The sequence below is a fragment of the Schistosoma haematobium genome, chromosome ZW (genome assembly GCF_000699445.3).
Source record: "Schistosoma haematobium chromosome ZW, whole genome shotgun sequence".
NCBI classification, from domain to species: Eukaryota; Metazoa; Platyhelminthes; class Trematoda; order Strigeidida; family Schistosomatidae; genus Schistosoma; species Schistosoma haematobium.
Window position 1 is genome coordinate 19,117,523 of NC_067195.1, and position 13,023 is coordinate 19,130,545.

The 13,023-nt window shown below is 34.3% G+C and overlaps 1 protein-coding gene across 2 annotated transcripts; it reads right to left on the reverse strand.

Moving 5' to 3' along the window:
• Positions 1-504: 504 nt before the first annotated feature.
• Positions 505-12,669, reverse strand: GPT2_1 (glycerol-3-phosphate O-acyltransferase 2). 2 transcript variants are annotated; one of them, XM_051210611.1, is made up of 9 exons: positions 12,492-12,669; positions 12,257-12,455; positions 11,432-11,562; positions 10,218-10,334; positions 9,161-9,510; positions 7,883-7,991; positions 5,894-6,115; positions 4,663-4,775; positions 505-963 (listed from the first exon to the last, which is right to left on the reverse strand). In XM_051210611.1, the coding sequence occupies exons 1-9, from the start codon at positions 12,603-12,605 to the stop codon at positions 873-875; spliced, it is 1,446 nt and encodes a 481-aa protein (XP_051070619.1). In that variant the 5' UTR covers positions 12,606-12,669; the 3' UTR covers positions 505-872. The 2 variants fall into 2 exon arrangements, with proteins under 2 accessions (XP_051070619.1, XP_051070620.1); XM_051210612.1 differs by having other exon boundaries at positions 4,663-4,807.
• Positions 12,670-13,023: the final 354 nt, after the last annotated feature.

Sequence of the window (13,023 nt, forward strand, 5' to 3'; positions counted from 1 at the left end):
GGGTCACTGGTGAGATTACATTTAAACTAAAAGAGAAGACGACCTCATTTTAAAATACCTCTTATTTAATTATCGATCCCTTCAACAAGACATATAACCACTGAATAAACATGCCTTCCTAGGTTCTGATTTCATTAACCAGATGAGTCCTACTAAAAAATTCTGTTATGATTCAATGGGTATTATAATTTCTGATTTTATGCCATTTATACTTCTGTTGCATTACAAGAAAAAAATTAATGACCACAAGGAATCCTTGCGATGAATCATCAATGAGTAATAAAACTTATTTGTTGCAGCTAGTTAAATAATAACGAACAAAATATCGAATAAATTGTTCAGAGGCAGTAATAATCTTGATACATTCAACATGACCAGTTTCCATCTAGCTCCTCAAATCACTAATGTATATTATATCTCTTTAGAGTTAAATAGATTATTGAAGTATCCTGTAATTATAATGAATAACTGATACTGAATACCAATTAAAACAATAATCTTTCATTTCGTTAACTAAATATATTTTCCAAAAAAAAAAAATTAAAAACAATTATAATAAACAATAGAATGTGATTGAAGTTATTGGGAATTGTTCATACATAATAGAATTTATGTAAATTGGTGAGCATTTAATTTGCATGTACATAATTTCACTAATATGCATACATACATACATACATTGTAGTAATAATAAAGTTTAATAGTTACCATGATATTAAGTTATTAAAAATAATGATAAATTTAATAGGATAAGTGGGTACAGGTTTAAACCCACTACTCATAAACGAACAATTAGTTATAGATACATGACTAATCTGAATGATAGTCTTGAATTAATGTATCTTTTCTAACTAATTTATTATAATATAGAATTAAGAATATTTCTTCATAAATGATATATGAAATTCTTCAACTTGTTTCATAACATATTTCATCTTCTCAACAGACGGTAAAATAGTGGTTCTGTGTAGAAATAAATAAAAGCAAAATATAAACTTTATGAATTCATGATTTTATTAGTAATAGTGTGAAGATATTAAACAGGATAATAGTTAGTAATTCAGTTTTAACTGACCAGTTGATGATTTAATAATAAATGTACTTAATCAAGAAATGTTAGAAAACAGGTTAGGTTTAAAAATATTTCAGTGTTACTGTCAAATAAGACTGATGTTAACATAACATAGTAGTTAAATTTCAATCATGGAATCTCATATTTGAATTTCAACGCTTTCACTAAAAGTGAAGGGGTGAAGTAGTGGTTACGACGTTTGACATTCAGCCATCAAATTCCAAGTTTAAAATCTGCCCCATCTACATTAGTTTATATAACCGAGTAGTGTCACTAACCTTTCGCTTGAAATACGACTTAAAGTCATGTATACGGACCTGTACTTGATAATGAGTTGATAATAATTCCTTTAGTTTGAATGCCAAAGGTTCGTATCACTAGTTATGCCCCCAAATGCCCTGGTACGGCCGAGGGTGGAAAGAGTCCACTCTCCCTCTCGAAATGCTCTCACATGGCCACGTGTATACAGCCACTGCTAGGGAAGTCTTACTGACTGCTTTCTCGTGGCGGGGGAGGACGAAAAGCAAATGTCCGGCGCTTTAACCGGGTTGGTGGATATGGAGGATTCACCTAGGGGAGTTGGAAAACCCTTATTCCAAACCAATGGTGCACATGCGCTCCAGGATCCTGAGGGAAAAATAGCGTATGAACAAATTATTGGTCACCGGCTACCATGAGACTGTATCTCTTGTCGTTGCTCCACTGGTTTATGGATCAAACCTTTAAGTCGAAGGCTCCGGCTGTAGCCCCCTAAAAAAACCCACTTGCTTCGATTTGGGCGCCACAACAGTATCACAGACCACACACAAACGAATGATAACTACTACTGGACTCATTGTTATTGTGTGGCGCAAATGCATTTGGTGCCCCCTTGTACCAATGTTTATGTGTTCAAATAAAATAATAACAATGATTCACTAGTTATTCCCTACACATCTATTATTTACCATAAAATGAATACTTGATCTGTATTTATTTACGAAGTTGTATAAAAGATTAATTTGTACATACCCTAATACGTGTTTGTTAGAGTCCCTCCCCCCACCAAAAAAATAAAACAGATTATTAGCTAAGCATGTCTACTAAAATTAATGGCATTAGATAGAATGTACTATATCACACAAATAATATAAAGTTAATCTAATTACCGTTTACATTTTAAGAACTGTTTAATTATAAAAATTTATCTTACGATAAGCACCAATCAACTATTAACATAATTATGACCTATATACAATGATATCTCGGAAATTTATTCAACTAAATTAGCCTTGTTAAACAAAACAATCACCAATTTAGTATGATTTGTTTACAGGGATAACTATATACTACTTACTATACAAAGATCATATTACTTTAAATAATTTTTAAATAGTTTACATGATCATAATAATATGAACCAAGTTGATTTACAATTTATAATCAGTGTTAGAATGAAATACACATAGAGATTAGTTAAGTTAAAAACAAATAAGCGAGTTATATTTATGAAAACGTTTATATATATGAAAAGCAGGGGAAAAAAATTATAAAACTATCATAATGGTTGGTTAATCATAAACAAAATGAAAAGCAGCTTTTATTTATACGATGTTAATAATACAAAATGAATGAATGAATGAATTAGCAACATTTTGAAAATGTACAGAATATGTTCACGTCACACTGATCTGAGTGAAATGATCTTTCTTTTTTTTAAAAATAGTAAATATAAACAAAATAGTTTGCTAATATTACTAAACATGAAACTAAAGTATTTTATAGGGTGTTTTGTTTTTACTTTGTTTTTTACACAAGTAATATTGTGTATTGTGTTAATTAACTTTTCACATCGTTTCCGAAACTACATAAATGGTGGGATAAACAACAATCTTCATAAAACTGGTGTATTGAAATTTAATAGAATCAATGTAATTGGATTTAATTTGTTTGATCACAGGTTAGGACACTGCTTTAGCCTATTTCAATTTTGATAGATGGATGGTTAAAAGTTATGTACACAAACATATCACATTAGTTATAGTAGTTCTGGACTTCATTATCTAGTTGAAGAAAAGAAACTAAATTGGTCCCATACACTAAAGCCATGACGGTATAAAATTCACCACTAAGATACTACGTATCAGAGCTAAATTGAGGTGAATAAAGATAGTTAACTGAAGTAAACCATATCATAGGTAATCAGCTTGACGACTTATTAGAAATGCAAACCGAGAGTTATTGTAGAAAAAAAGTAGCAATGATAAAGAAATTATGGATTCCAATTCACCATGGGTTCGATTGAGATGAATGTTTCATCAGTCTTATTCAAGATGAAAACAGTCATTCACTAAACTGAAAGAACTTTTAAAGCGCTGTACGACAAGTTCATGTTTATATAGCTGGTTACGAGCTCCGGTTGAGGCAATGAGGTCTATTAGTTGGCCAAACCAAAGTAGATGAAAAGGGAATTGAAGCTGTGACTCAGTGGTTGAAAACGAATTAATTTACTTACTATGGTCAGTCAATCAGTAACAACGTGGAACTTCGTACGTATGTACATCAGTTCGAGTTGCCATACCACATTAGCACAGAGGTACAATTGTCGATTCAAATCCCGTAGTAATCGGAACGATTAGGGTTTGAAGATGTTATTTAAAGAGTATAATCCAGTAAATAAATTTGCAAAGAAAATAAAGGTACATGAAGAGTTCAGAAGATTAGAATTTGGGAGAACACAAAGAGTGAATGCACCTGCACCATTGCAAACGATTTTGAGCCATGTCATTCAAGGTCTCTAACCATCGGTTGCTATCGTCTCGCGGATCCCAACCAGGTAGTCTACACCTACCAACATGACTCAGTCCACTTGCCAGTGACTTCATGGACTTGTGCCATGTTTTGGTCTGGTCACCCCTAGCTTTCTTCCAACCTACTCCTACACCAGAAAACATCGCACGTCGGGGCAGTCGGTGGTTGGGCATACGTAACACATGTCCCAGCCATCTCAACTGATCAAGTTTCACTACTTCATAAATTGATTTGCCATCCTTACCCAGTACCCGTTTCCTAACAACTGAGTTTCGTACTCGGTGGTCCCAGGATATACGAGCAATGTTTCGAAGACATCTATAACCGAATACTAGTAACTTACGAATATCCTCTGCTCTTGTCGGCCATGTGTCACTGCCATAAACTTACTATAGCAGAACTTCACATTATATCTAACCAATGGAAGCTTAGGTACTCAGCTTTAGGCCATACTATTTGTGTGTGGGGTAGTAGTCCAGCTATTCAACTGGTGATAGATTTTGGTACTGAGGAAAAACAAAATCCAACGCAGTGCTTTAAATTCCACTGTTTTGACCATTATGCAATCATTCCTAATTGAAACAGTCTTACAGTCAAATGAAAAGAAGCAGTCCTGATAGAATATTATTTGCTCAGATGAATTTAACTATCCTACATTTAAACATACTGAACTCAGATTTTGATACGATTAATTTACAGGAGCTTGGAAATGTATGAAGATTAAATGAGAGAGAAATATTTTACTGTTTCCTCATATATATATACCACCGAAACGATATTTTTACAAATGGATTATTTACCTGAAATGATACGTTCCTTCTTGTTGCCCAAAACCAGAACCGGGAACTACACATATACCTTTTTCTTCTAACAGTTGTAAACAATAGAAGAAATCTGGTGCTTCTCCTCTTCTCTGTAATTGACAATTGTGAATTACTCATATTACTTTTTTGGTAAAATGAAAAAAAAATTTCGGGCAAAGAATGCCAAATTAATTTTAATGAAGACATTTTATCATTTATAGCCCTACAGCCCTACAGGGGATAGAAAATATAAATTTCTCTCTATGGTAGTTTCTTTGTAAGTTAATCTTAGAAGTAGTGTTAAGCTAAAAGACTCTACGTTACGAGATACACTATGGTTTTCAAATGACCCAGACAGTTTACACTTGTATGGTAACCTTTATCACAGTGAATAATGGATTTTTAAATGGTTGAACTCATGAATTCAACTGTTAAAATCACTACAATCTCCACAAACCCCCATTCTAATAACAGATCGAAGTAAAAATAAAACGTCACAAAATTGTAGTTTACTTTCAGATACGTTAATATGCCTAACACACATTATCGAACGTTATTTTATGAAAATGTAATTTCACTTTGTTTGTCATTGTCAAATTATGACTGTTTTTAATTAATGTTACTAGGTGTAAAATGTTTTCCTCGAAGAAAACTTACGATTCAATAGTTCAGGGTTTCCTGTCAACTGGTTCTAACGACATAAAACTTATTCACGTTTGCGACTAAGTCTGTATGGTCTGAACAGTTCTGCTCACTAACCGACCTGACATAAATGTTTCAAAACTAAGGTATCTAAGCCTTCATATCTAATGACGGTAAAATCGACGAAAAATGTTAGTTATACAAAGAGAATGATTGTGACTTAAGGCAATATCGAGGCAATTAGCACAGGATGCACATATGTCGATAGGAGACTGACCAAGTGCAGTCCTAAACATCAACAGGAAGATCCAAATAAACAATACAAAATGAGTTTAAAGAGGAGAAATGTTTATCTCAAACGAAACGATGAAAATAATCTTTAATAGTTTAGGCAATTGAATTTTTAATCACTGAGTTGTGTGTCCAAAGCTTGGTAAATTTAAGTTTAGAGAGTTGGGCAGTGAGTGATATCTCTAGTTTTCCGTAAGCGAATATAACTTCAAGGTAAGCAAATGTATCAGCTATAAATGAAAAAACACGTTAAAAACGATACAAGTCTCATCTATTAGTGTTTAATTAAACCTACTTTAGCTTCTTGAATAGCTTTTGGTGGTAAATGTATGCGTGGAAAGGCATACATTGCACCTTGAACAGGATTACATGACATATTTGGCATTGAATTCAGTGCGCTATAGGTGATATCAGCTTTATCTTTCAATGCACTTAATACATCATCTCGTTCTTTGACAAATAAGGAATATGATGCTTCACCTGGTTTAGGCGGATTCACGATTGCTTCTAATGCTACCTAAGTAATTTTGTTTTGCACGAAAACATGAAAGATAAAATGACATTAATGAAACTGTTGGACATTCATACAAAAGTGATACAAATGAGGAAAAAGCATGATACACTGGTCACTCATTGGAATGACACTGTCTATTTAGTAGGTTAATTAAAGGGTTTAATAAACTTAAACGTGCACGAACTCGAGTATGTGTGACGATGCTATGAAAGTACCAAAAGCAAAAATAAATGTACCATTCAGAAGCAACGTAATTAGAATATAGGAGGATATTTGATTTACTATACGAAATCCACATTCAATTCCTCTTATGGAAATAAGCACCGACGGTATATGTATTAGACAGAAAGGGGTCGGTTTTACAAGTCAATAATGATACTTCTGCAACAACAAGCTTCGATTCATTGTTGCTAGTGTTTTGTTAAGGTTCAAATTCTATTAATTAGCCAGGTCGGCCGAACAGAGGTAAAATAGTTTGATGATAAATATTTGGAGTGAATCAATATGAATTTTTGGTCATAGCGTTACCCAGTTTAATGGATAAATTATTATCTCTGATTGGTAAGCTTGAATTTACACGTAAAGTTTTGGCATGATATCGGTTCTAAATTAGAGATTTGACAGTAAAATGAACTCTGATAATTGTAGTCGACAAATTCGGATAAGCCTCTCAAGTTCACAGTTATATATTAGTTGTTTAATGATACTAACATAACGTTTCAAATACATATTCCGTTTCGGTAACTTGATCTAAATGTAAAAACTTGAATTCCTGATACTGGAAACTACATCAAGTGTAAAAACTGTATGGCAAAAATAAAGCTAATAAGTGAATGGAACTACTAGGTAAACTTATATGGAGATATTAATTACAACATTATTAATCGCGCTACTAATCTATGCATACTATATAATCAGTCACCTCCGCATCAATAGGCATGAACATACACAAAGGAAAAAAGAACATCCTCAAAAACAACATGAAGAACACCAACCCAATCACACTTGATGGAGAAGCTCTGGAAGAGGTGAAATCTTTCATGTACCTGAGAAGCGTTATTGATTAACAAGGAGGATCTGATGCGGACGTAAAGGCAAGGATTGGCAAAGCAAGGGCAACATTCATACAGTTGAAGAATATATGGAACTCAAAACAACTGCCAACCAATATCAAAGTCAGAATCTTCAATATAAACGTCAAGATAGTTCTACTGTAGGGAGCTGAAACTCGGAGAACTACCATAACCATCATCAAAAAGGTACAAGTATTTATAAACAATTGTTTGGCAAGATACTTAATTTCCGTTAGTCGGATACCACCAGCAACAGCCTACCGTGAGAGAGAACAAACCACCTTCCCGTTGGGGAAGAAATTAAGAAAAGACGCTGAAAGTTGATATGAGATACATTAATGACATCATCAAATGGTATCATGAGGCAAGCATTAACTTGAAATCCTGAAGGGAAACGAAAAAGGAGGATGACCAAGAACCATACTACGTCGAAAATTGGGAGCGGACATCAAAAAGATGAATAACCGCTGGAACCACCTTGAAAGGATTGCCCAGCACATAGATGGAGAATGCTGGTGGGCGGCCTATGCTCCTCCATGAGTGGTAGTGACAGGCATAAGTAACTAAGTAATATAATCAGTCATCAACTAATTCATGAATATTATAACCATTTGAATTAATTCGTAATGAAAAAGCACGATCAGTTATAAGAATTGCTGTAAACTAAATTAAACAGAAAATCTATGAAGTACTATACCTGTCCCATTAGGGGTGGACATAATCGTGCTGAAAGGGCTTTGTAAAGCTGAGCTTGAACAGCTGGATCAAAATTTAATAATTCACAATATCCACCGCGATATCCACATCTAGAATAGACAAAAATATCTAAACGGTAAATTGTTCCAAAAACGATTAACAACATGACAAACCATATGGCATATCCAATCGGCCAGTATCATCAGTATGAGGTAAATTAAATCACACTTTTTAGCTACTCTGGTTTAGAAGACCCACTTGAGCAACTAGATGACATTGATGGTTTTGATATGAGCTGTCTCACAATGAGCCTTAGGAAGGTGGTTTTCTCTGTAATGTCCTTACATACGTTTAAACACTTCATGGGTAATAGTTAATCAGAGAAGAGATTACAAAAGATACATGTCTAAATTAAAATAAAATCGTCAAACGAGCCTAAACAAACTCAAAGGAACTGTCTCGCCACAAAGTATACATTTGAGACACTATAACCTATTGTTTATAGTAAGATTATCTTCCTGAAGTTCAATTTACCAGTGAAACACGCTACCCGTCTTCTTTTACTAGGACGAATTATTCTACGACGCCGCTCGTCAAGCTATGTAATAATATCTACCTTGAAGACATAACTGAACTAGTCTGATAACCTATCAGGTATGTAAGAAATAGTAAAAAATCCTCATCTGATTTCATCTCTGCGACTGAATAACTACTACTATCGCTTATCTCCAGCCCCTTTGTTGGCACAGTTCAGCTCAAACATAGTCGTTACCATGTCTTTTGTTGTATAGTGTTCAACAATTTAGCGAAGTTAGTGGTTGCACTTGGGTCGTTGCAGTCGGAAATTACCAGTGTTATGTGGGGTTTAACGCATCCTACTCAAAATTTCACAACAATACTATCAAAAAGGTTTACCCAATCCTCAGACGGGCTATAAGTGACTCAACTGACTGATGCCACTGTTAGTGTTTGTTAAGCTTAATTTTAATTAGTAGCAGAGGACGCCAACGTAGGTAGTGCTCTGATATTTGTGACAGACCATCTTGGTTGAAAGTATATGAGTACAAAACGTCTTCACAATGAAAACGTTCGCAGGGTAACCCAACATTTTGCTTTAAACCAATATAAAAATGTCCTATAAATGTAGAACATTAGTATAGCTTGTAAAATAGGGAATGAAGACCTCCAAAAAGGGAGGACGATAGTGAACAAAACACAAAGAAGGATACCAGAAGAAGTATTTAATTATTTATCAAAAATCTTATAACAACCCACTTACTCTCCCATGTAACCTTTGCTACAGGACATGAGTGAGGCCAATTCCAATTTTCCTGAGTAACTTGGTCCCATATTGAACAAAACTTTTTTAAAACTAACCCATGGATATTTGTCCGGCTGGTAAACATTTTGCTGGTAAACTTCATCAGCTATCAAAATCAGTCGGTTATCAACTGCAAATTTAATAATATCTTCCATACATTTTTGAGGAAGTACTTGACCCGTTGGATTTCCTGGATTAATTATAACTATGGCTTTCGGTATGCACTGTCCTTTGACGCTCGTTAGTGCTCGTTTCAATTCATCAGCAGATAAGGACCAGTTGTCACTTTCATCTAAGTAGTAGTTAATCTAAAACACAAATTGTCAAATAATTAAGGAAAAAACTCAAAATGGTAGGTAGGTATAAACCTGAAGTGGTTGCTTTTATTATAAGTAATCGGATTACATTAAAAACGAATAACGTTATAATGTATGGGGATTTATTGAAAGTGAAACTGCCTGCCATCAATCACTGATAATAAAAACTACCTTGAGGTGTATTGTTGTATTAATTTGATGATGTATATGTAAATTTACACGAAACAAGGGTTTACTGTCCGTTATTAAGAACTAATATTACAAATCAGGTTCTCAGATGGTAGATGAATTCTTGAAAATTAGGTGTGACCAGCATCCTTCAATAAAATAAGATCGATAATCTGTGCACCCATGTTTCTTTGCCTCTAAAATACAATCCGATGATAGATAGAAAAATAATCCATGTTTGTGACTAGAGGTGAATTTCAAGCACCTTAATTTTACACACAAAACTAAAGTTATCTTTCAAATTCAGCATCAGTAAGCTTAAAAATGCTATGAAACATAATTTTCAGTGATTCAAAGTTTAAAGATATTATTAGACTCTCAAAACTTAGTGAGTTCTTGATTCCGAAAATCTATACGAATCAAATTTATGCTAAGATGATGTGGCTGTAATTCATTACTAAATGACAAGAATTGACGAGAAAAATCGCCATATAATTGATTAAAAGCAACATTAAGAGTCACCAACCAACCTGAAAGTTATTGTATTCGGAATTCGTAGCTGAATACAAAGGATACTGCGGTATTGGAATCATAACACCAGCGCGTTCACTGCCTCGACCGGTTGTGGATATCATTTCCAGTAACATCTAAAATTTCACGAAAATGAGTAAGTCAATCAATATCCACTAAAATGACCATATTTACCATATATAAAATAAAATAGATAAACATAAGCCGTCGAAAATTTACCACACGGTTATTTATGCCATGTGTCAGTTTATTCGTGGTTGTGTTGCGTGTTATCGATTGACTGATTATAAAAATAAACTAAATCCTCACAGATTCGCAAGATTAGCAGTGTAGTAACCATATTTTTACAAAGGATTCCAGGACCAGGTATATTCTGGCAACACTCACAGAATGCACAAATGGAAACTTAAGCTGACCAATTACAATCCTGAATATCAACGATCAGAAATCATAAACTCTCACTAATAAGTCAAGATTTGCAGGGAAATATGACCTAATGTCATATATATATGGCAGTATGTCTTGAAATTTTTTGGGTATGTGAGCGTCATCAGTCATTCAGAATCTCGATAAGAAAGCTGGTAAAATGCGCATCTGTTACTGCACGGTCGATAAGTTCTTTAGATGCCGGTGATTAGCCTTTAATGTATCGATGATAAGTGTTGGAACGATCAGATAAAAAGTGCACTAAAACTCAGTGAAACGTCATTGTAAGGTTACTTAGTCCTAATGTCTTATTACGCATTTAATTCATTATCTTATAACTTTGTAAAGCAACAATACTTAACTTGATCGTTTTCAGCCTACTCAGCGCTTTGCTTCCCCCTTCACCTTTTTGACATATTATGCTATTTCTAAGTAGCAGCACTCTAAGTAGACACCTTTATATAATTGGCTTTCAACTGTTACTAACGTCCGTTTGGACTTTGTAGTGAAAACTTTTAAAAATCGTTGAGAATTTCGAGTGAATTTTTGAAAATCTCCTGTTAAATAATCTATTACTGTGAATTCTATCTACAGAATTTAGCATATCCTTTAAAATTCGTAAGAAAAACGCACAAGAAGTAGAGTCTTTTTGGCTCCATCTCTTTTAAGATTGACTCAGTCGAGGAAAATATTGAGACAACTCGACTCATGATCAATGACATTTTCGTCTAATAAAGGAGAATATATGAACAAAAAACAAGTTGTATCGTGATCGCAAGAACAATACCTTTACGGCCTCCGTAGCCCCGCAAGCTAGAAAAATATTCTCCCAGTTAGACTCAATACCATCGCGTTGATGTATATACTTTGCTACATCTTTACGAACTAACTCCAGCCCCAGAGAGTGACTGTAAGAACCTGAAATCAAGGAACGGGTGAAACATTTAACCGCAAATACTACTAATGTGTAATGAATGCATGACATGATAGTAAATGAATCGGTGCTAGTGAGAAACAAAAGCTATCTTTTAGCGTACTACTTGAGTAGAAGCATAATTAAACAGCACCTAAGCCACTCACATTACTTATTACCAAACGGCTACACCAATAGGCCTCAGTAGCATGACAAGAACTGAATCTCAGCCTGAAAATTAAACCACATCTGGTTTTAAGTGGAATAATTACTTTCACTACTTAAGGTTGGTAACATACACTGAGTGGTTTTTCTATTTTGTATTCAGTTAATGTGACAGAAAAGCTAGTCTTATTACGGTGCAATATATAATGTATCCGGAACAGCTTAAATCTGAACAATCAAATAAAGGACTAATACATCTCTTTCAAGCGTATGAAAGTGGCTCTTCTAACTACAAATGACAAAAGAAATACAATTTCACCTAGGCAATAGCCGGTCATGAATAACTGACTTCATAAACAAGTGCTTCCGTCAACAGGATTAAACTTTCACCGACCTCAACTACCTGGTAACATGTGAGTTGTTTTAAAACAAGGTTACAAGCAAGTTAAATAGACTCGATGGATCCAGATTAATAGAGTAACGTGAATAAAAAAGTAAATATTAGTCAGGAAACAATATAGTGTTTGTACATACCGACACTAGAACCAGAACAAGCTGCTAACAAATCCTTAGCTCTTGATTTTGTATCCTCTGGAAAACTCTTCTCTTTGAGGAGATGGGGAAAAGTTGCCAGAGCAGTGACTTGACGTACGAACGTTATGAACCTTTGGCCAGTTGCGTGACAGTCACCAATATTACACTTGACAACTTCACTGAAGGATTTTTTATCACCCTGGATTTGTTCATAATATATATGGATTATACTTACATTCTTGAGTTCTTTTTCGATTTGAAGAGCACGTTCCACGATTGGCCCACGTACTGCATATTCGATTTTTATCATATTGGGATTGATAGTTTCAAGCGTTAGCACTCTATCCATGTTTAAAGCGAAGTAACGGAAGACTGATTTAGGACTTAAATTAGCACAGAAACCAGGATCTTATTTGACCTTGATAACTGAACAATACAAACAAAAGCATCCAATACAGTTTTTGATCAACACACATTGAACCAATAAGACACGTAACTGCCTGTAGTATCGTGGGTTTTATGAATATTGCTAGTTGATTACGTGAAATGCACTCACTTCATTGTTCATTTCGAAAGCGCATACTCATAAGTGACATTACACTGCGATGCTGTTTTGTATGTTTGATCTGAATACCTCCATATTTATTCGCGATATCATATTGTCTCTGCTGAATGAAGTTGTTGTCACTGTACTCTCAACGCTTAGAACCAAACACAGCCCAGTTTATCATGATTTTTACCTACACTCGAACAGTATATATCAGCTT

Bases quoted from the DNA above. Each gene is read 5' to 3' on its own strand.
- GPT2_1 (XM_051210611.1), bottom strand. From the start codon at position 12,605: ATGGATAGAGTGCTAACGCTTGAAACTATCAATCCCAATATGATAAAA. The intron at 7,992-9,160 runs GTAAGTGGGTTG...TGTCTATTCTAG, and splicing joins AGCAAAGGTTACATGGGAGA to ATGTGGATATCGCGGTGGAT. The intron at 964-4,662 runs GTAAATAATCCA...ATTTCTACACAG, and splicing joins GAAGGAACGTATCATTTCAG to AACCACTATTTTACCGTCTG.